Source organism: Melospiza georgiana, chromosome 1 (assembly GCF_028018845.1).
Source record: "Melospiza georgiana isolate bMelGeo1 chromosome 1, bMelGeo1.pri, whole genome shotgun sequence".
Classification (NCBI taxonomy): domain Eukaryota; kingdom Metazoa; phylum Chordata; class Aves; order Passeriformes; family Passerellidae; genus Melospiza; species Melospiza georgiana.
In genome coordinates, this window is record NC_080430.1 from 52,965,916 (window position 1) to 52,990,451 (window position 24,536).

Below are 24,536 nucleotides of genomic sequence, written 5' to 3' on the forward strand. Positions count from 1 at the left end.
AAGATCCTGTATTAAAAGCCTTCTAGGACTCATTGGAGCTGGATTCTATTCTTCAGCTGGGGCAATGTCCCCAGCCTGAAACCATGTCTCCAGAACCTGCCTCTACCCTGGCAGCTCCCCAGATTAACACTGCCTTCCACCTGCTGCAATATATAATAATATGTATAAATCAGTGTATATTTCTTTTAATCAAAAGATATCTTTAATGCTTATGAATTCCCTCCTGCATTTGGTCCTCTATAGCCACCTCTATAATGTTTTTAAATTAAAAACTCCATCTTCCCATAAAAGCTCACGTGTATGATAGCACACCACACTAAGTTTGAACCACTGAAGTGACAAGAATAATGTGGTAGCCTTGCATTTCTAAACCAGGATCAATATTAATTGATGATTATTTTAAGCTACTTTTGCATTCTTTTCTTTTTTAAAAAAAATCATCACTAACACAGCTCAGAAATAGATTCTACTAAAACTCCACCACCTTTCCAATGACATAAAAGCAATTTCTCCCATGCACATGGAACTGCATCTCTCAGAAAGGGGAGATGTGCACAGCCCAAACAATGGAGCAGACTCCTGAGCATACCAGTATTTCCTTGCCCACACCCCCAGACCCTCTTAGTACAAGTCCTCTGACACCCAACTTAAGCTTCTATTTTCACATTTCAAGCCTATTGCCTGCATTGTGTAAACCTGAAAAATTAATTATAGTCAGTCTGAAATAAAAGTAAACTGCAATCTGCTTCGCACCGTGCAGTCCTTCCATATTTTCCCTCATGCTTTCCCAGTGCTGTTACCCTGAAAGAGAAGTGACTTTAACTGTTCATAAGAGAATCAGCCTCTGATAGTGTCCTGTCTCCGAGGTTTAGAAAAGCATCTCGTGAAAAAAAGAGACACTTAACTTGTGCTTAAAGATGTTCCTGACTTCATACCATCAAAAGAATGTTTATTATATCCATCTAGCTGAGATGCCTGTAATTCTCCAATTCTCAGTGCACAGAGCCTCCTTCCAGGGAGCAGCTTGTCACAACACCTAGAGGAACTTAATTACCTCCTCAACTTTGACCCCTCTGTCAGATTCAAATAAGCTGATCAATGGGGTCAAAAGCTATGAGGTACCAATGGAAGAGAGACAAAGAGACAACTGGATCAGAGGATTGTTAATCTGTAAGCCTCATTTCCTCCTGAAACCAGGCTAAAGAAGTATCTTGGGACAAAAGACTTGTGACAGCCCATCCCTTACCTACTCATGTGCAGGAATGCAGCTGGATAGCAGGGTAATTATGGACTGGAGAATTTAGGGGGTTATTTTAAATGACGTGCCTACCCTGGAGCAAAAGCTTTAAACGGACAAATTGGAAGAAGTCATTATCTGACCCAACCTCTTCCAGTGTTTCCTCCCTTCCCCCTCTTTTTAATTTTAACCTTGATCACAGCCTGCTCCAACAGTCGGGCTTCTCCTTTTGTTTGACACTGTAGTAAAGTTGTAGAGCTGTTTGTGAAATGTGTTGCCATGGAAACTAATGTGTGCTGCCATGGAGATCATGTCAAATCCAGCCTCGCATCTTCACTGCAGACTCAAGAAAAGAGGAAGAGATGGCAAGGAGGAGAAATCCTTCCTTGAAAAACCAAATGTTTTGAAATGTTAGCAAACCTAACAAGAGAAGTGACAAAAATCGGGGTCACTTTTCAGCCATCAACATTAACTAATAATTCACACTATGCTTTCTGAGATGCCACTGCTTTTAACGATGTTCTCAGAACCCGCCTAGCTCAGGGCTTCAAAGTGTTGAACAGCATATATGCAAAATCCTGGATTCATTTTTAAACTATCTAGATACCAAAAAAACTTTGCTAAGAATTTTTCCAAGTCAAGTAATTTCAAGAAGTACAGAAGGAAGGAAAAAACTAGTAACTGCAAAAGCTGCATAAAATGCATGTGTTTTAATAAGATAAATTGACCAATGATTCATGTCATACATACACAGTCAGTTAAAGACCTAGAAGAGATTAAGGAACTGAAGTTCATTCTAAAAAGAAGTAACTAAAACAATCATTTAGACATCTTTTTAAAGTGAATGGTAGATCCAAAATCTTGTATTTATTTCTCTACACTTTAAAACTGCAATTCTTATTTTTCCTGTATTCTTTAAACTAAAAGAAGGAGAAGTTATAACTAGAAGTCACCAGAAAATTACGTTAAGGTTATGAAGCATCTTAAATCCTCCCAGTAACCAAATCCTAAGCATTCAGGCTCCCTGAGCAAAACCCAATTGACACAAACTCTTTTTAGTCCATTCAAACAAATTTCAAGCAGTGTTTCTCTAATCAGTGTGCACAGTCATCCTGCTTTAAAATTAAAGCTATGTCTAAATCTTGGCCAGATCAGAGACAAAGTGTGCCTGACTCATGAAACTATTTGAATTACTGATAATAAAATGTCAGAATGAGGAAACATATAAATTAATGTTCAAAGACTCATCATGAAGAGCAATGCCTTCATGAGTTAATACTAGATACTATTATTAATATTATTAATATCTATTATGTTTTATGCAAGATATACTGCATCTCCAAATTATAACAGTTCTCCACACTTGATGGCACTGCACCAAGCACTGAAGATTTGCAGATCTCATAACACATGAGAAAAATGATTTTGATATTCTAGAAATGCATTCTGAGTACAAACTAAGACTACAAATTTAAAATTCAACCAGCCATTTTTTGTGAAAGAAGGGGCAATAAGCACTAAAAATATGAACAAACACGTCTTCTTCCCCAAGCTGACGGACTCCAGGAAAAAAAAAAAAAAAAAACAAAAAAAACCCCAACCTCTTGATGAAAGTTTCACAGCAAGGAAAACTTGCTGTAAACAAGTTAACAGATCTATCAGTCCAAAGGATTTGTCTGAGAAAAACATTTCAGATATAAAAATGCCTGTCCACACAGGACATCCTCCTCTAAAATCTGAAGAGCATCACATGTTTTCTTATATACAAAAGGTATTTCAAGGTGCTTTTCACAAAACTAGGTATTTAATCAACACTTCTATACTTCGTGTTAGCCTGCAGGCAGAAAACCTGCCCCATCTCTGACAAATCAAGTTGTGAGGCATGTAATGCTATTTTCAGAGAGCCAGCAAGAAAAAAATGGAATACAGCAGTGAAGTTGCACTGTATAAAACAGGGAAGAGGACTGGTAAAAGCCTTCCACAACTACACAGTGATAAAATAACTTTTAGTAAATAACATCTTTAGATGGAATGACAATCAGTAAATAAAGTATATTTTAGATGAGAATAAATTTTAAGATTCATAGATTCAGCCACAAAAAGTCTTTTAAAAAATACACCTTGAAAATGGATTAATATCTTACACTGTTCCTGCCCTCTGAAAACAGCTGGAATCTAACATTAACCTTGACTGGGATAGGCTAAAGCCCTGAAAAGCATTTGAGATGCTACCATTTAAATCCTGTTTCTTTCTCACACATCTATTTTCTCACTATGAACAGTTACCTAGACTTCTCATCCCTAAAGATTTTTTCCCCCAGACACACAATATGGAAAAAACAGACCATAAACCTATATTAATTTAATTTTCACCACATCATGAATCAATCAAAGTTTATACTGTATATCAGATTCCACTTTCTATCTCATGCATTTGAGGGAGGGCTCCTTCACTTTTGAGGACAGACTGAGGAAGCTGAGCTTGTTTCAGCCTTGAGAAGAGACAACTGCGAGGGGAACTTATGTCAATGTCTGTAAGCATCTGAAGGGAGAGTGCCAAGAGGATGGGGCCAGACACTTCTGGCCAAGCAACAGGGCAAGAGACAATGGGCAGAACTTATGCACAGGAAATTCCAGCTGAACACGAGTAACAACTTCACTGTGGGAGTGACTGAGCCCTGGAACAGTTTGCCCAGTGAAGTTGCGGAGTCTCCTTCCCTGGACATACTCAACAGCTGTATGGACACAATCCAGAGTAACATGCTCTAGGGGACCCTGCCTAGGCAGGGAGGTTGGAATAGATGACCTCCAGTGATTCTGTTATTTGGCTACAAACACATGAGGTATTAGGGAAAAAGGAAATCCTGTTCATCTGGGATTGTATGTATGATTGAATGGGTACATTCTTCTACTTGGGTACAATCTAAATAATATAGAAAATGTTCCAGGTAACAATAACAAATACTCCTTCTAGCTGGCAACTGCTGCACAGACCCTAAGACCAGCTGGCACACTGTGCACCTGGCCAGTTTATTAACTTTCTGAATCTTGCAATAGTCCCCAGGGAGAGGGAAAAAACACACAACTGATTTTTTTTTTATTCCCTTGACATAGAATTTATGCAGCCTGCCTCAGAGGCTGCAAAGTCTAGACAAAGAAGAATAAGTCTGAACTACAATCCCTCTTGCAGGCATTTACTCTGATGAGAGTACTCAAAGAGTTCTTGGAGTGGGACAAATCCAAAACCAGCATCAAGATACTGGTTAAAGAAAGTAACAAGAAACAGATTCGTCAAGAAAAAAACACCTCAAACTAATTTAATTTTCTTCTCCAGCAAAGCAACAGTTTTTGGGCTCAAGAAAAAGCATAACTTCTTTATATTTTGACCAAATTTAAAACTTTTTATATACTTTCACATTTTTTATTTTTTAAACATTTTTTCAAGAAAGTTTGGAAAGCATGATCTAGATAAAGTTCATTCAGGCTGGACTCAGCAGTTATTATTGGTTCTACAAGACTGATTGGTGCAGACCTGGATGAATTCCATGAGCTAGTCCTGCTACATCTCTAAGTGGATGACAAGAAAGAATCAACTTATTAAATCTGTAGACCAAATGGAACAAAGAAAGACCAGAAGTGTGACGGACAGGATTCAAATCCACTATTATCGGGGCAAAGTGAAAATATTGGAAAAACCAGGAACGAAACACAGCTGTACACACTGCATAAATACAGTAAGGAGAACTTGGAGCCAGGTGTTCTGATTTAGCCCCACTGTGCAAGCCCTGAGCAGCCACTCATCTCCCACTCAGTGGGATCAGGGAGAGAAACAGAAGACTAAAAGCTGGAACACTCATGGGTTGAAATAAAGACAAGTTTAGCAGAGAAAGCAGAAGCTGCATTCACAAGCAGAGCACAGAAATTAATTCACTGTTTCCCATGGGCATGCTGGTGTTCAACCATCTCCAGGAGAGCAGGGCCTGCCTCCTCAGGCAGAACAGTTACTTGGGAAGACAAATGCCATGACACTGAAAAGTCTACCCTTCTTCTTTCTCCATCTTTACATGCTGAGCATGATGCCATACAGTATGGGATATTCCTGTGCCCAGTTGGGGTCAGCTGTCCTGGCTGTGTCCCTTTCCAACTCCTCAGGCACATCCAGCATCCTCATGGCAGGGGTGGTACAAGAAGCAGAAAAGGCCTTGAGGCTGTGCAGGACCTGCCCAGCAGTAACAGAAACATCTCTGCATTATCAACTCTCTTTTCACCACAGATCCAAAATACAGCCCCACATCAGCCACTATGAAAAAATTTAACTCCACCCCAGCCAAACCAGCTCACCAGGTAAGAGCACTCAGAGAGAATCCATTGGTAAGAGGGGATGACAATATGAACAGGAGTCAGAGTCAAGCCTTTGAGCACAAGGCAAACAAGCAGGCTGGAGCACACAAATACAACTGTGCCCCACAGAACACATGGTCTTGTCCTTCCACTCTACTGAGCATCAGCAGAGCTTCAGCTGCAGTACTACATCCTTGCCTGGGTGCTGCATTTGAAGGAACAAATGAGCCAACTGGAGCAGGTCCAAAGAGCCACAGGAAACAGCAAAATTCAGCAAAACACAACCCAAAACGATACACATATAACTGAGACTAGCTAGCAAAAATGTGGAAAAAAGATGGAAGACAGAGTGGGAAGAACAGTGCAGGTGACACCATTCAGTATTTAAGATGCTTCTGTGAAGAAGGAATATTTTTTTCTTGCGCCCACATGGGTGGGACTGATCACACCATAGCAAAAGTCAGATTAGACATTATGAAAAACTTCCTTCCAATTATTAGAGCAGAAAAGGTGTGATATTGTAAATGCAAGGAAAATTAAGCAGCTCTTTAAAATTGCTGCTACTTTGGGGTAAAAGACAGTGGGAGAGGTACTGTATCTGTAAGCAAAATTTTTCTTCCTCTTCCATAAGGGATGGCTTGGAAATGGTCACTACTCCATTTTATCAAGAAGCTACTTTAAGCATCACTTCTAACTGATAAATAAATAAAAAAAAAAAACAGGTAAAATCACTGCTTGTGATGAGAATCTGCTTTCTTGCAACTGAAGAACGACACACAGCAATGGAACAATTGAATATGGCAATGTGCTTCTTTTTTCAGCTGGCACTTTCTATTATTTGCATACTTTTAGTAAGACACAACAAGATATGACAGTTGCTCCAATTTCTTGTCAAATTCCTTTTGTATTTTCATCTGCAATAAATGACAAATGGGGTAAAAGCAATGACAGGTACTCTCCTCACCATATGAGGAGGGGGAGAAAAATTGCATACACAAGTGCTCCATTAGTTTAATGCAAAAGAGATTATGGAAGCAGTAGTCACTCAAGAGCAAAGGGATAAGTGATGTTCTCACAAGCCATTACGCTAATGGTGAGAGCAAGGGAATGCCTCTGTAATTGCCAGAGAGCAGGCTGAGAGAGACCTCTGGGGATTCAAACAGTGCACAGGGCAAAGGAGAAACCACTCAGCCCTGGCAGAGGGATGACTGCTGACTTACAGAATCACATGTGTTATTACAGACATCAGACCCATCCTTGCAGCCTTTACTTGTTAAATGTCAGTCCCTGGTTTGTTCAAGACCCCATGAGTCAAATGTATTTCAAAAGCATTGCCTAGGGGAGTAAAGGATCAAGTGTTAAGTTCCCTGTATTTCCTCCTCCTCAGTTCATTTGCTATTTCCAGTTTCCCAATTCAATCCTCATCTGTGAATCCAGAGAGACAATCCTCATCTGTAGAGGCAAGAGCAGAATATGGATGCAGTCTTCCCAATGCACAGCTCTGAGCTCTACAAACCCTGGTCTCACCAAGGGAAGAAGTGAGCCACTTCTTTTCATGCCTCTGCTAGACCTGGCCCAAGAGACAGACCTTTTGCTGCTTCCTTAAAATTCACCATCCCACATATATCTCCACCCTTCAGCTGACCTCCCCCAGTGAGTTCACTGCCCTTCCATCTCCAGGGTTCAGCCAGTGCCAAACTCCTCGTGCCCAGCACGCATGAAAAATTAACCACATTCATTTAAAGCAACACAAACCTGCTTAAGCCTCATGAACTACCCCACTATGCTCCCAGGTACAATTCCACAGGAGGCTGGCACAGCCGGTGCCATGCTCCCTTTTAGCCAGTGAAGGTTGGAAGTGCTATCTGTGAACTACAGGCCACTCTTTAGTATGAAGCAGCAGAGACACAAATGGCCACATGGCTCAACCAGCCCCAATTCCCAGAAGCAAGGAGTCACTTCACAGACACTGTGTGCCCCCTGCAGAACTGACCTCCATCAATCAGATAGTTACACACTGCTTTCAGACACTTGGTTGTGCTTCACGTCTCACAAGAGGCCTGGTACACTGCACAAGCTCCTACCAATGGGCACACATTGCTAACAAATGTCTCCCTCATCTGTTGGCTTTTTGGCAGTCCACAATAGGTCACTCTTAATGCAACTTCATTTCCTTAATTAAATGTTCCCTGAGGTATCATCAGAGAGTATTATTTCCCTTTGATTATTTAATATTTCAGAATAGAGACAGTCTCACCCTGCTTTCATGGGGTAGAAAGTTTCTCCCTTGATTAACCCCCTGAGAAGATGAAAGGATTTTTTTAAGTGAGTAAAATTCATGTTTGTAAAATAAACAACATCTAAAAGGCCATATAGCAAGGCTTAGGAGAATATAAGAAAAAAAGTGAAGCATAGCCAAGTCAAAACCACTCAAATCAATATAAAAAAATCCCTGTCATTTCTTGCTACCTCGGACTTGCAGAGTTTTTTTGCAACTGGGCAGAAAGACCCCCAAATCCAACCACCTTCTAGTGAGAGCAGCACTTTTGGGAATTTAATAAAAACCAAGGCTTTTCCTAATGTTTGCAGTATCTGTTGTCACAGGGTCAAGGAAAAAAAATTTCAGCTTTCCAGCAGTATAACTCCAACCTACACACACTGAAAGTCTTGAACCCTGTAAGCACCCTGATTTCATAGGAGAAAGTCTCCACAGCAAAAGCCTAGAAAACTCCTCCATTGACAGGAAGTCCAACATCTGAGTTTTCAACACTTATAGACAGAATTATTGTCTGGATATGCAATTACCATTGCTGTACCTAGTTTTGTGCAGGTGATTATGAATCAACCATTATTGCTTGTGACACCTTCCACTGAACATAATGACATTCAGCCCCTCCATTAAAGTAAAATTAAACTCTCCAGGGAGACAGACACAAATTATTTGAGCAACATACACTTCAAGGACATGATAATATGAACTACCACCAGAAATACTGACCAGAAATTCCAGTCTTGTATTGACACAAACAATCCTGTAGTAGATGTGAGGTGAGATTTACATCATCCAGCTCTAGCTGTTTTGCTTAAATTTGCATTGAGGCTTCCTTGAGAGAGGGACATCAGAAATTACAACTTATCTTAAAATAGTGAATGGTTCATCCTAAGCCCTTCTACCCACTACAAAGAACTCAAGTTATTCCATTGGCACAAAAGGGCTCAATTCTAGACAGGTGAAGTAAGGTGAGATAAATGTAACACAGCAATGGAAGAAAGATCCCCAGAACACCCACCAAAATGAACAGGAATCCCCAGTACCCTCTAAGAGCCATAATGATCCACATAAACAAATTGTGCATGAAAATCATGCATGAAATTGTGCATGAGCAGAACTCACTGATGTCTTCTGCATTTTGGAAGACTTAATTTTTCACCTACCAATAAGGCAATGTCAAAAATGTCAGAAACATCAGAAGTGACTGTCTCACAAATGACAACTATGAGACACAATTCTGTGAAATACAAGGTATAGCACTGAGCAGTGAATCATCCAGTGTCTGTACACCCAAACCCCTAAAACATCACACAGATAAGATGAACACACAGCAGCACTTCACAGCTATTATTGCAATGGACATTTTGTAGCAGCAAAGGGAAGGATCTGAAGGAAAAAAGTAACAAAGTACTCAGGCAGTCTCCTACCCCTGGCTCAATGAGCTTGAAGTGAGTTGCCAGGCTTTGTTGCAATAACAAAGTACTTCGGTCATGTTAATTATCTAGCAAAAGAAGAGGCAGAGGGCACAAGAACGTGTAGTTAAGAATAAGCATTATTATTAGAAAAAGCAAATCCAGAGAGATAAAAATAAGACCAATAGACAAAAACATTGACCTGGGATTCAAATACAATGAAGCAGAGGAGAAAAATGCCCTCGCAGCAGAGCTTTAACTTATAGAAAGCTGGTGACGTTAAGATTACCGTACAAAAGGATAAAAATGACCAAACAACAAAGATTTTTGTCAAAAGAGAAACAGAAAATTACATTCCATAGTAATGGAAGAACAGAGGTAAATTTGGTCTAATTAAAATAAATAAATAAAATACTACAACTAAGCTCCTGACCAAAATATTGTAGTAGGAGGAGATGAAGGAGAGAAAGGGGTCACATATGATAAACTGGACTGTATCCAAATGAGATGGCAGTGGAACGGGACCACACAAAATACCCAGAGCTATAACAAAAGATGCAAAGCTGTGCATTAGGGGGTTGGAGTTAGAAGACAGTTAGTATGGGATTTAATGCAAAAGGAATATCTGAAAAATAGAGTGCACAGTATAATGGTGACAAATCAGGAGCAGGATGGTATACAGATACCAAAGATGAAGGCAGAGGAGAAGATTAAGAGACCGTTCAGGGAAGAATAAAAGACAGCTGAGGGAAGATATGAGGTTCACATGGGAAGGGGCAGGGAGGGGAGAGGAGAGGAAGCAGTAGGAATCAGGTTCACAACATCCTAAAGGAAGTGATTCTTAATGCAACAGCTAGTTGAGCTGTGAAATTCATTTTCAAATACAATGGAGGTACAGATGGGTTCAAAGGAATGCAGAGGAGATTTCATGGAGCAGATCTCTGTTGTAAGATACTAAATCCAAAGAAATTCAAGCAGTTAAAGTTTCTGAGCAGCAAATGGTTGGGGAAAGGTTAAAGAAATCATACAGAAAAATGTTTTTTTTTTTTTTCTCACAGGTGACAAAAATCCCTGCAAAACACCATCTCATTGCCTTAGTAAGTGTAGACCAAAGATTTTTCCCCTTAGGCCTTCACATCTGTTCACAGTCCACCCAGGTGATGACTGTCACAAACACTTTAAGTCAGTAAAAACTGATGCTTCCACAAGGACAAACACCTTGCCTTCCTCCCACTTCTTATTCCCAGTCTTTGCTGGTGTTTGCTTGCATTGCCATAAGCCTTCACGGAACAGCCAAGCAGACCTCACTCTGGGTTAAAAACTCACAGCATAAAAGAACTGGTTACTTCTAACCCGGGTCACTTCCCTGACACAGCTCTCCATGCAGGCACACAAATGCATGTCCTCACCCAAGGGAATGACTAACATGCAGAAAAGAGTGGCTAGAGAAGCAGAAAGATGCACTGGGATTATTTAGCCTGGAGAAGAAAAGGCTCAAAGGGGATCTAATCAATGTGCACAAACGGCTGGTGGAATGGAGTGAGGCAGACTGAGCAAGGCTCTTCTCAGTGGTGACCAGCGATAAAACCAGAGGCAATGGGCACAGACTGAAATATAGAAAATTCCCTTTAAGAAATAAAAACATTAACTAAAAAAGAAAAAAGCCCCAAACAACTGTGAGGCCTGAAGAATGCAGGTTACATAGACAATTGGATGGCAGATTTGACATAACATTCCTGTGGGAGATCACATCCCTGCTACAAGAGCATTTAGTACCTGAAAATTTTGGGTCAATACACTGAAAATAGCTAAGTATTTGTGGCAGAGCATGACAAGGATCTCTGAAAGATTCCCATTTTTGTCCATGGACAGCAGAACACCTCTAAGGAAACAGAAAGAACTTTTCAAAATATTTTTTTCTACATGTATACTTGCCTATCTGTACTCAGCCTAGAAAAAGACTAAGCACAGTGAGAAAACTTCTAATTTGCTTTTGCTTCATCTGTCAACAGACTAAAAGTCTGACACCTCCAAAGTCTGTCCAGCTAATAGAGGACTGCAAGATTGATTCTGCCTCCTGCTATGTGAGTACCTTGACTGGGAAACCAGGGGCACAGCACAGATACCCTCCAATCCACCATCCAGCAGAAGAGGTGCCAGGCCAGGGGCAGACTGAAAGGTAATTGTACACACAGGACGCAAGGCAAAGGCTAGCAAACAAGCACAAGGAATTTGTTAACTAAGCAGAATCAGAAATAATCTCAGGATATTAAAAACATCCATTAACTGTCTCTTTCTTCACCTTAGATGACAAACTGCTGTTGTTGAGCAGCTTCTTCTGAACAAGAAACTGTTCAACTGTCAAACAAATGCACTGCCACACTAAGGAAATGCATTTTCCACATTCATGTTTTGCCAGACTAAACAGCTGGAGGATAGTCTTCAACATACCAGAGCAATCCAGAAGGCAAAAAGTGAAGGTCTTTGAAGGAATAAGACAAATCACCACCAAAGTCTAAGACTTTAATTGAAGCCATCGTTTTTCTGTCCATTGCACTAGTGACTAGTTTGACTGCCACAAGAGAAGTGAAGCCAAGATGGGAAGCCAAAATTTGTCTCCGTGGTGAGGACCATTTTCAAACAATCTGGTGAGAGTTTTTCTTTGCTATATCCTAAGACAGCCCCACTGTGTTAAAATACAGGCCATTTTGCAAACAAAAATAAGAAGGTCCCAATACCACTGAAACAGGAGGGGCCAAACAGTAGCACTATACTTAGTTTGCACCAGATGCTTGAAAGCCCAAACACAGGCTCAAACAGATATAAAAAAGGTGTTTGTGAGGTGGAAGGAAGTTGAGATAATGAGAAGAAAAAAAATTGCTCCCAGCAGTGTCAGAAGGGAAGAAAAGAGAAACTCACTAGCATAACATTTGAATCTAACCTGGGAAAACTGAATTCAAAAAAGGGAGCAGGGATCCTGTTCAAGGTGATCTTGTCAAGCCAAAAAGCAACTCTATATGTTTGGGGGACGGGCTTCCCTCGCTGATGTGTTTTTGTTTTCCAGTGCACAAGCGTTAGAAAACTGCAAACTGAGAAATCTGTGTGGTCTCTGTCCCACATAAATATGCAGTGAATATTTCCACAGTTATTTTAAGACCTCATGGGCCAAATGCATCCCTAGTGCAAGATCAGTGACTTAAACGAACTTGGCATAAGCTGAGATATGGGCCCCAGGCTTCCATGAAGTAAATACAATCATACAGCACTTTAATGATGTGCACTGGAGATGGGAGATAATTTTTAAGAAAGGGCTGCATAAAGCAATGGCAGAGCAGGTCAAGTCTCATTCTCTGCACTGTGGGAAATCGAAGCATTCTGAAGTTTTCTTTACAGCTGAAACATAACAACAACCACCACCTTGCCACACCTCCATGTCTGATCTCTCCCAACTGGATCTGATCATTAAACAAGGCTGCAGGGCTCCAGATCCTCTGAACAGTTGCCAGCTGCAGTACAAACACATTCTCATGAGGAACATTTTGATTCTGTTTAAAACAGCATTTTTTTTTTGACAGAAAACTGTTCCACTGGCAAATTTTCATGCAGCTTCACTACTTAATATGCCTCCCCTCCTCCCACACATGCATGCTCCAGAACTACTTCCAGAAGATAATTATACTGCATGTTCACAGTGTATTGGATTTGCTCCTGCCAGGTCACCTGTCTTCACTGGGAGTGAGAGACTCCAAAGAAAAGAGTCATCAAAACAAGGGTGATGCAATGTCTACACATATTCCCTAAAAATACCTGCAAATAAAAATACATGGAGCTTTGGGGGGATGGGGGTGGTTTAAGAGGCTTGGTAAGTAGCTTCATGGTAGCTCATAAATTCAGCTCTTTACTCAAGCAGCTATCAGAAAATGCAAATTGTAGTTATTTCACCAATCCTGATCAACAACTCATGACTTGCTTGTGATTTGTGGGGGTCTCTAGTTTCCAGCAAATAATGCAACAGTGCTGCACAGATCTGAGTACTATTTGTATCTCCATCTCTTCCCTGTGACTCAGCATTCAGCAGGGCTGCCAAGGGCTGGTCCAAGCTCCCGAACCACACCTGAAGCTGGGCAAGCCCAGCAGGACAGCACTGCAGGGATGTGAACTACAGCAAGAGGAGGAACATCAGAATTGGTTAGCAGTCTCTGAAACAGTCTTCTCAGTGCCAGCCCTCTCTGCTCTAAAACAGGATTTTTTTTTCCTCCACAGCAATTACATAAAATTGGATCATTATGCAGAAGACTTGCTACCTCCAGCAGATGCAGTATTTGCCTGCTGACTTAGGCTGAAAAAGTTTTTTACCTCCTGCTTCCTTTAAAAAACATGTGTGGGGAAACAAGAAAACAAAACCCTCAAAAGCTCCTAGAGGGAGCGAACTTATTTTATTCATGAACTGCAGTTTTAACTATGTTCCTCTAATGAGAATTGGCATGAAGTCCAACTGAGACCTCTGCAGCTACAAAGTCTCCCTCTCACTCTACCACCTATCAGAATCCATGAAAAGAGAATCAAGGAAAGTGGTTATGGAAAGACAATAGTTTGGCTGAGTGGGGCACCTGGAAAGCATTTCTCAGTAATCTCTCCATCTTCTCACTCAAATTTAGAGGTGAGCCCAACAACTTTCTAGGCTCTGATCCAAGGTCCTCTGAGGTTATCACATATGATATGCAGCTTATCAAAGCTCTGACTGAATTACACCAGTATCCTGTTACATGGGAATTCGTATTTGAAAGCTTTCATATTCACCATTAGCTACCAGGATTCCACTGAAGAAACTGTTGCATAAAACAAGCCAAATGAACATGCAAATTCCCACTGGATGCATCACTGAGGCATGAATAAAAACAGTTCAGAAGACTAAGACTGAACATAGATATTCTGGGCCAGATCAAAAGAATGGGGCTTACGCAAAATTCAGGCATTGAAGTTGAAAATGATACTCATTGCTTCTCAGTCCTGCTCTCTGCATAAGAGGATTCAGGAACCTCATGTTCTGCTCCTGTGCATCGCAGAAACACCAGGCTTGACAACCCACGTGCTACTCTGCATATAAAACACCAGAACTGGCTCTTGCCAAAGGCACACACAAACTCTCCCTCTACCCATTAAAGCAGAATTATGCTCCCTCATGCTCTCTGGCTCAATGCATCTTCAGATGTTCCATGTAGAACACAACAACTTTGGCCAGATGCATGTAAAGCACGTCCCATACACACTTAAGAGAAGCTCCCTGCCTGTTAGGACACATTCCTGGAAAGTCACAGATCTAGGTCCTAGATCTAAATCAGGTACAAGAGAAATAGTAACACCCTGCCTGGGGAGGGCAGCTCCTCCCTGAACACCACGCCTTACCCAACACACCAGTTCTGAGTTCCTGCTTTTGAGAACCTGCCTCCCTTCAGGCACTGTCAACCAGTTTTGCACTTCATCCAGGGCACAATGACACTGAGGGGGCAGAGATGCAGCAAGCTGCTTTTGCCTTCATTACACAGGGAATAGAAGTCCTGGGGACAGCAGAGCCCTGCACATAAACCAGTCTCATGCAGCCAACTCAAGATAATCTGTCATGCCTCCCTTTCTGGTGCAGTATTGTATTCATATTGTTGTAGTTCATATTTCTAGAGTCCCATACCTTCTGGGTAGTTTTCTCACAAGCAGCTCTTCACAACAGTGTTGTTCCTGCTTCTTCGTCAGGGCTCCTCCAAGGCTCTCCCTGACTGGCCAACCCACCCCCTTTTGTCCCAGTTACCTTCATTAGCCACAGCTGCCACCCAATTGAGGATATCACAGCTGCAGCCCATTTAGAACAACTAGGATTGGGGCAAGGCCATTTATACAACACATATATTTCACTAGGACTCCTACTATAGTGCAGCACTGCCTGAAACATGGCTATAGTGTCCTGGACATAAGCTAGTAAGCTCACGATATGCTACGTACTCTTAGCAGCTTAGATCTTCATTTGCTTAAGGCCCTGTTATCACTTTTCATTTCAGCATGTGGATACCCCCTCTCGTGGTCCCACAAGGATTATTTGGATTAGCAATGCTGCATTTATATCCTTTTTGGTCCAGGTAGCTAAAGGAGATGACCTGGGTTTTCAGTGAGTTATTAGAAGGCCATCAAGTAGACTGATCTCCAGTCCACCTCAGACCTACTGTGACAAGGTCACAAGTCAGCCAAGCATATTATTCACGACCCTTGCCAGATAATTCGGTGTTAAATCAGACACCTCCTCAAACACCCTATTTCTCATCTTGCCCTCGCTGAGCCAGCTTGACAGCCCATCTCATGCAGACCCTGAGCCTACCAGCACTGCCACCACTTACACACCAGCTCTCCTAAGGTGCCTTGTCTCTCTAAGGTCAGTGGGACTCCCTCAGCAGGAACATCACACGTGCACACGCAGTGCTGGCAGAACTAGGTTGGGAAAAAATAGGTCAAACCAGGCATATATTTAACTTGGAGAACAAACCTCTTCCCAACAAATAATACATGCATAATAATGCACGAAATCCACATTTTATAACCATTAGAAAATCATTCTCATAAGAACTAGGCAACTAAAATATTTTACAGAAGCAGAGGCTCTACCAGAAACATTTATATTCCCACTCCAAACAGAGGTTTAAACATACAACCTGTCCCCCACAGCCCTACATCATCCTTTTGCTGTAATCAAGCAACTTCTTTCTCTACTATCTTTTGGGAAGTTGTTACTCATTTCCACTCAGAGCCTTAGACATTTTTTAGGGGTTTTTTGAAAGATAGTGATGGTGCAAGGTTGAAAAAACCCTGCAGGGAGCCTGGCCTGAGCCACTTCCTCTATTCCAAACTTCAAAAAGTCACCTTTGCAGACAGGGTGGGTCGGGAAAGGAGGCATGAGGGCAGCCTGCCCCTTTCTAGAAGTATTGCTGCAACTTCCCTGGGCTTCTGATGATCTTCGAAGATGGATAAGCCAATACAGCCCACATGTCAAAAAATTACCGTGTGGCTCCAACAAGCAAGTCAAGCAGCTGCTCCTTAGATTCCTTTTCTAGAAGATACTGTCCTCTTCCACCCACTGTAGGCTCCACCTCTACACAAACCTCAATAACGCAACTGGCAAGCTGAACACAGAGGCACCCAGAACACTTCACCACACATTTGCTACAGTTTTGCTGCATTTCCTGCTTGTGATTTTGTTCCCACCTACCAAAACTTTTTCATTCCCTGCCCAGCAACAGTAAAACCTAATTTGTAAATTGCCCTAAGCACTTCAAGATAAGCAAGTGCCCTCTCAGCACCACGCAAAAGATAGCAATATTTAAGGACTCAGAGACATACAATTAGGTGATACATGCTTTTAATTAAATGCCCTAACATAATTGCTCAAATACATATACTAAGGTTTTAGCCTACATCATGTTATTGGGTATGGAGAATTAGTCTGAGTTATTAGACATGTTTTAATTATCTGAAACATTAAATTGCATGACCAATGCTACCTGTGCAGCAAACTGCATTGCAAAGAACAGTACTTTGCAATCACTTGGTTCTTGAGCAGGGGGAAGGTAGAAGGGGGAGAACAGACTATCAAAGAGACTGAAAACACATGTGCAGAGAGGGAGTCTTTGAATACATGCAGCAAGGATTCTTTGAGAGTTACAGTTCTGAGGAGCATGAAAGAATAAGGCAAAGTCAAATTTCAAGAGCAGGAAATACTCTACACCAGGATGCAGTTTCCTGACCAACATAAGAACTGCTGGCTTTAGTCAGGTGAGAAATCTTATTCTTTAATGGGAGCTTTGTTCACACACAAAACAAAATCCTTAAGGAACATTAAGAAGTGGAAACAAAAAGGAAGGTAAATGAGGTACCCTGACCCTTATAAACCACCAAAGTGTTTGCTCTTGGAAAGGGGTCTACCACAGAACCGTGTGTTTCTCTACTGAAATAATCTTCTAGCCTAAGAAATGGAGGAGAAAATACAGTTCAGCTCATTAGTCCTTAATACCTGGTCTGGGTAGTGATTTCTGTGGCTGTTTCTGCTTTAGCCTGCTGCTCAAGTAATGAGAAAGAAATGTCAGTGCTTGACGCTGGCACAGAACACAGCTAGCTTCCCTATGACACTCAGTTCTGTAAATAAATAAATAAATGAAATCATCAGAGGCCTTGTCTTTCATCAAGAAAAGTTCCAAATAACTTTAGAAGGAGTATTGCTCATTCTCAATGCTCAAACCAAACTCAATAACACTTTATCTCAGCATCATGGCTTGCCTGTGACTCAGGGTACGTATGTAATGTTTCTGAATCATGGCCTCACATTGGCTACCACTTGAGAGCATGGTGCAGTCAAGTTAGACAACTTAAGAGTTCATGGAAAGTCCTTACCCCTTATCTCACACAGCTTTCCTGTGCCTGTAACCAAGAATAGGAGACCATCTAATGGCTACTGGGCATTTCATGAGTCTCAAACAGCATCATCTTGGAAACCTGTGTTCTGACTCCAAGATTAAATATTTCATCTGCTTACCCCACTTTTCATGGTTAAGCATGTGGCAACTAAACTTTGGTATTTAAATCAAGATGAGGCTTCAGAGAGTAAATCTGGGGTTTTCTTTGTCTTCTTAAGGCAGCCATGCAGTCGCACACAAAACATACCTCATTGAAGAAAAGTGTATATATTTTTAAAATTAAAAATTCTAGGGTCTCTCAGATGACTTTTTTCAACACATCATTAAAGAACACTGACAAATACCCCAATACTTGACAGATGTTCTGCATTAAAATGTGAATGCTAAATCTAAATTTTCCTGAGGCTGCATTAAGACCTTGGAATAAGACAGTATCTCTTACTTTAATGACACTATCAGTCTTGAAAGGGCCCAGATTTCTAAAGAAAAGCAGCAAGTTGCCCAGGCTGGGAACATCAGATGATCACATTCATCCCAGTAGTTTGTCAAGCACTTGTAATAGTGCCCAGATGCCCAGACAGGTAGTCCCACACACCTGAGTTACTGTATCCAGCTAGAAGGACTGCAGTTCAGACAGTTTAGGAAGAGCCTTTTAACAGGCATACAGTTCACATGCAAATCTGGATTATGCCCAACTTCATGGCTTATTACCTAGCTTAGCAAAATCTCTACAACATGTAATGTACATGCTGCCAAAGAGACAGACTTTGGCAGGATAGTTTGTTTTGGGGAGGAAGAAAAGCCACGGCAACTCCTAAGATCCAGAGAGAAGCTCCTTGACCCATCCCTGCTCCATACAACCACAGTAAATAATGATTTGTGTGACCATCTTATCAAGAATTCCCCCTCCTCTATTGCTCTCCTCCTACCCTTGGGAAAAGCAGACTATTTCCTGCTCCACCTCTTCTGCTTACACATGTTTCAGAGAGTTATTCCTAACCAATCCTCCTCTCTGTATACAGTGAGTAGCACAACATCAGATCTTCTCCAGCTTGCAGGATGCCATCCTAAATTTTACATGGAGATGTGTGAAAGCATTTGGTTGGCACCAGAAATACAGCAGGCTCCTGCTTCCTTTAAAAAAAAAAAAAAAAAAAAACAGACAGGCCTGTTGAACCACACATTTTAGGACCTGAGGAACCTGATTTGGCAATGGAAGGTGCACATGGCACACATTTTCCTATGAAATGGAAAAATTAATTTTACCACATGACACATTTCAGTCCTAGTGTTCAAGAGGTCATTAACAAAACTACTTTAAAAGGTGCTAATAGAAACAAATGCCCTCAACATCACAGACTTCCCAGATGACTCCTGCTATGGAGATGGATGTCAAATCACTCCATCAGTGATCTCTAAATTCCATATTGACTACACTGAAGCAATTAACCATTTATTTTTAGAGCATGTTCCATTTTAAACACAAGTGATTCAGTCCAAGATATATTCTATACTCCATTGCTATTTAATGGGTTAACAACTCTCAAATTTAAATGGATTTTAATTCTGGGAGAAATACGTGCCTTTTTGATTTTGCCTCCAGACATTGGCTGGGAATTTTAATTCAGGCTTGAAACCAAACAAATGTTGGTGCTCTACAAGCATCTGCAGAGAAATATAAAAATATCTGGAAAGTGTGAAAGAGCGAGCCTGTTTTGCTAAATGCATGAAATGAAACCTCAGCCTAGGTCTCAATAATAGGTTTCCTGACTGCTGTGCACACGCTCTCTCCCACAGACCTTCTGCTCTGCAGCAGGGGAACGCTGCCTGCACTGCTGTGTCCTCGGAGAACTTCCCAATACAATGGAGCACAGCAATTCCCTGGGGAACACAGCTGATCACCGACTTCCAGATTTCAAACACAAGCACCGGGGTTTCCCCCTGTTTTAGGATCTCGGAGAAACGGCTTGCCTTATCACTCCTCCCCAGCTCCCAAGCCATCTCACAGTTTATCTGCTTTATAGGCAATGTTCTGGACTAAAGGATGAGGAGCTAGGATCATGCTAAGGCTGTTTGAACTCATTGAAAAGGAGGGTGAGATTATTAGTGGAAAGTTGGGAAGGGAGAGTCCTGAAGAGCTGACAGTGGTTTCTGCTGCTGCCACCGCTGGAGGGAGAGGACAAATGGGAGCTGCAACAGGTACTGCAGCAAGGGAGCCCTGCTCAGCTGCTGCCCTGCTTCAACCCAGCTCCTCCCTGTTGCAAAATGAAAGCAGTCCACAGCCAGCCACTTGCCCCCAGCAGTCTGCTGCCTGGGACAACAGCCCATTTCACCTGTAGTTTGGACCAGTCTTTCTGGTCCATTTTCCATAAACATCTGAGACTGAGTACATCATCTTGCCGAGGGACAGTCCCAGCATCTCCTAAGGAGCCCTGCCTGAAGAACTCAAACTTCCTACTTCAGAGCTAATAACAGGATACCCTCGCCAGACATGGCTCACCAAAAAAGGCCAAGACTGACTCACAAGCCCATTATATAGCTTCCTAGCCACCATTCATTAACTGTAAGGAAAATGACCCTGGGCTCCCTGCATCAAAGAACCTTGCCATTTCTTCTTAATTAATTCTAAGCATCTCGCTGGCCTCAAATCTCAGCTGGAAAAAATCAACTAAAGTAGGTGGCATCTTATCTTGTTCTTTGCTACTGACTGCATTTTTATTTTTTCTGAGTTGCACGACCCCTACCCTTCTGAGATTACCACTAGAAAACAAAGTATTGCTGTGTTTTAGGACAAATATGTAAGTACATAAGATCTAGTCTGTTTTAAGCTTTATTAGAATTAATGGTCATTGTATCTAAAGCAAATAGAAATACACTTCTAAGGAATTAAACCAAATGCCTGCAGTATTTGCCATTCAGCCACTGCAGAATCACAAGAGCACATGAAATGTTACTGGAGAAATGGGTAAAAAAAGCCTTAAACAGAAGCAAAACTGACTCATCTCCTTATTGCCAAAACCGAGAAAGCCACTGAGTGTAAACAAACAACAGACATCCTGAAGAAAAGGGGGCGTCACAATTCCCTTTCCTGCTAATAGGCAGATACACAAACCCGTATGGGCAGGATCATCCTCCAGCTGCTGCAAGCCACTCTGAGGGACACGGCCAACGCTACAGCAGCATTCCCAGCAGCACAGGTGCCACTGGAGGCAAGGGAGCATCTGAGGTGATGGTGACTCCCAGTGCAGTGATGGTTCACAGCTGTACCTGCTGGGAAGCTGTGGCAGCTGCAGGCATCATCCGTCCACGTAAGCTACACGTATATACGGACACCCAGCTGAACTGTGCAGGGCACTGCTCTCAAATGCCTAATTTTGGCTTAGGCTTAGGCTTAGGTAAGCACCCCGTCTACAGAACAGGACGGACAGTGAGCCAGAGCACTTGCTTAAAGCTTGAGTTCTCCTCCCTGTCTCTAGAGGCCTACAAGGACTATGATCTGTACATGCTGAAGCCAGGCTTTGTGGGTACCCCTAACTTTGGAGGAAACTACATAGGGAAAGACAGGACCATAGAGATATTTAGAAAGATCAAAAGTCATAATGAGGACAAGCTACGTTCTCTGGAAAAATCTATCATCACAAACAAACATACTTTGGAATTTCTTTTTTTAATTACTAAAAGCCCTTCTGTTTGAACTTTCCAACTGTTATGGAAATGAGGAGGTTGTTTTGCTGGGTATTTTTTATAAGCATCTTTCAGAGGTGAAACCACAGGGGCAATCTTAATCCCCTGTATCCACAAGGCAGATCCAAGAGCTTTAAAACACAGGTAACCTATCCTCTTTATTAGAACAGCTCCTGGCCCAACACCAACTGTCCAACACCATCACAACTTGAATCCTCCCCACAATACCACGGCCACATCTTCTGCAGTATTTCAAAAGGCAGCTAATAAGCTAGATTTCGCTCTCACTATTTTTCCAAGTCACAAGCATTGTTTGTAAGAAGACTATTGAAAAGGAGACAAGGAGAAGGATTTAGCACTACCTTGAATGAATGCTACTTAGCATCTGACACAGCATGTGCAAAACTTCACGAAGCTTCACAGGGATTATCTCACAATGGCAAAGGATGCAAGATCGCATGCCATGTACATGAAACACAAAGCCACTGAAAAATGCACCTCAGTAACAAGTCTTAGCCAGTTATTTATTGGAAAACAGTAAGGACCATATTTTTTATTAGAATGCACGTAAAATACTGAGCATATGGATTTGGAATTAATTCTTCAGGATGTTCTGAGCACATGTACACAGTTTGCTTTCAAATTAATCAGCATCACGTTCAGATATTGATAGTTCCTGATAAAATCACTTGAGTGGATCAGTTCATGCTCTGGCCTGCTCTGGTTTCAAATGAGTAGGCTGACTGACACTAAAAGTTTAGGAGTCCAAAGCTCAGGTCACATTAAGTCAGAAACACATCAGCAATAGCATCACACAAGTGACAAAACATGCCCCCCACTCTTAACTGGCATGCTGCTGGCTGCTCACAAATGCTGGACATCAACCTCTCTTTGTTCTGACCCAACTCCCTGCTCACCCTCCTGAAACAAACAAGTAAACAGACCCCACATTTCCCCTGTAAGAACACACACTCCTTTCCCCTGTACTAGACTGAGACTGCATTGACAGGATGAGTGGTGTGGGTTGACTAAGTGTGTGCTGCCTTTTGCATCTTGTTCTGGTTCCAGCATGAAAATCAACATTGCACCTGTGTTGTCCAAACTGGGTGTGCACTTCAGAGACAGACAGAAGGGAAGCAGAGAGAGCAGCCAGGATACATACCGTACTCCACTTCTTCACAAAACACACGTACTACACAGAGAAATGATAATCCCTTCTTAGTGGAAAATCCAAATTTTCAAAATGAATCCCCAAGCCAAAATGAATTACTGTAATAACTGCAATCCTCGCATGAGCACTAATCAGAGCGGCACAGCTGACCACCTGCTATGTGCCACCACTGGCACAGCAGCACCCTGCCCCTAATTGCTGCCCAATTCAGACAGGGCTAGGTGCCCCACAAAACACGACAGTGGTGCTGGTAAACACAGGGACAGGAGCCTGACTGACTGTTGTACAGTCTCACTACGCACTTCTGCTGAGTGCAGCATATATATTAAAAAAAAAAAAAGAAAAAAAAAAAAGAAAAAGAAAAAGCACTACTGCAGCTCCAAACAGCAGGATGCAAAAATCTAAACCCAAGCCAAATAATTTCTTCTGCAACTACAGAAAAACACACGGGAAACGATGCAATAGAGAACAAAATGAATTGCACTGCCCATGTCAGTGCAAACCCATTATCTATGCAGGCTGCAAAATGAGAAACGCAGCATTTGACAATGCTACAGGCTAGGGCAATGTTCTTAACATACTTATAAGTTATTTTATTTAATTGCTAACAAAAAAATGCAGTTACATAATAACACAAGGTAATAACCAAAATATGAAGTCACAAGATTGGCTTACAGCAACAGAGCACCGGGGGGGTGGGGGGGGGAGCAGTTCGTGCTTTAAATTTTGCTGCATTGTCAGGGAGCCAAGAACCAAAACTGGGGGCTTCTGCTTTCACAAGGAAAGGACATAACCACCAAAAATTCGGCACGGGACTCTTCATCACCGCCTGCGCGCATCCACATCCCCAAATGATGTCAATCCCCGCCGGCACGTCGCTCATCATAATTCTACACTATCTGGTCGCTAGTGGAATTCAGCCGACAGGCCGGCGGCTCAGCCCGTATCCCACCGGGGCCCAAGGAGCTTCCCGGAGAGCGAGCCCCGCTCGCCGCCCCCCGCCCAGGGCAGCGCTCACGGCCGCGGCCGGGGCTCCCATCCCGCACGGACCTCCGAGGCACAAAGGCGGCACGGCGCAGCCGGGCACGGTGACAGCGCACACCCACGACCCGCCACCGCATCCCGCCGGCCCCGGGGAGGGCCTTTCCCGGAGCCGAGGCCGCTACCAGCTCCATCCCGCCTCGCACTTCTCCGCTGGGAGCCGACAGCACCCGCCCCCGCCCCACCACCCTCACCCGGGGCCGGGCGGCAGCAGCCCCTCGTACCTGGACAATGCCGGCCTGGGCACAGCTCATGCTCCCCCGGCGAGGGCAGCTCTCACATCCCACACGTGCCTGTCAGCCGGCAGGGAGGAAAGCGGGCGGGCTGCCGGCGTGTCAGCCCCCGCCGAGCCGCACCATAGTCCAGCACCGGCTGATACGCCTCGCAGCACCGCCGCGCTCCCTCCTCCTCTTCCTCCGCCCCGCCAGCCTCCTCCCACCTCGCCGCCTGTCGCTGGGTACCGGCCGCCTGGGGCCACCCACACGCCGCGGCGGGGCCCGGCAGCGCCGCCCGGCCCAGCCCGGCCCGGCCCGGCCCGCCCCTCAGCGCTCCTCCCGCCCGGCCGGCCCGCGCTGCCCAGGCCGCCCGCCCGCCTGCGGAGCCCACCCCGGGCCGCCCTCCCGCTCCTCTCTCACCACCCTGCCCCGCACAGCATCCCGGCTCTCCGCGACTGATCGCACGGGGACATCGCCGCACGCAGCCCGGCTCACCACGCACCGAGCGTGGAGGCGGAAAAAACCAACCAGCCCCTTGAAGTCGGGGCTGATGCCCTCACATCAACTTCTCACCAGGGCCAGAGCCTGCGAGGTGATCATTAAAGCCTTTTCCCCGCTCACCTGAGCAAGAGCTAGGGCGGCACTACTGCTCTGGCAGCGGTCTCCTCCCCTAGGGAACACGCACCTTGCACCACCGTCATCTCCTGCCTCTC

At 43.2% G+C, this 24,536-nt stretch overlaps 1 protein-coding gene across 7 annotated transcripts in view; it reads right to left on the reverse strand.

Annotated features, from left to right (window-relative positions):
• HECW1 (HECT, C2 and WW domain containing E3 ubiquitin protein ligase 1) overlaps nt 1-24,259 on the reverse strand; it is a 252,277-nt gene extending 228,018 nt beyond the window's left edge. For 5 of the 7 annotated variants that reach the window (XM_058038988.1, XM_058038656.1, XM_058038911.1 and 2 more), the window contains exon 1: nt 23,833-24,063. In XM_058038988.1, the coding sequence (XP_057894971.1) occupies nt 23,833-23,862 (30 nt within the window). In that variant the 5' untranslated portion in view covers nt 23,863-24,063. Of the gene's footprint in view, nt 1-23,832; nt 24,064-24,243 lie in introns of those variants that run through there. The other 2 variants (XM_058038828.1, XM_058039068.1) reach the window with 2 other exon arrangements.
• Nucleotides 24,260-24,536: the final 277 nt, after the last annotated feature.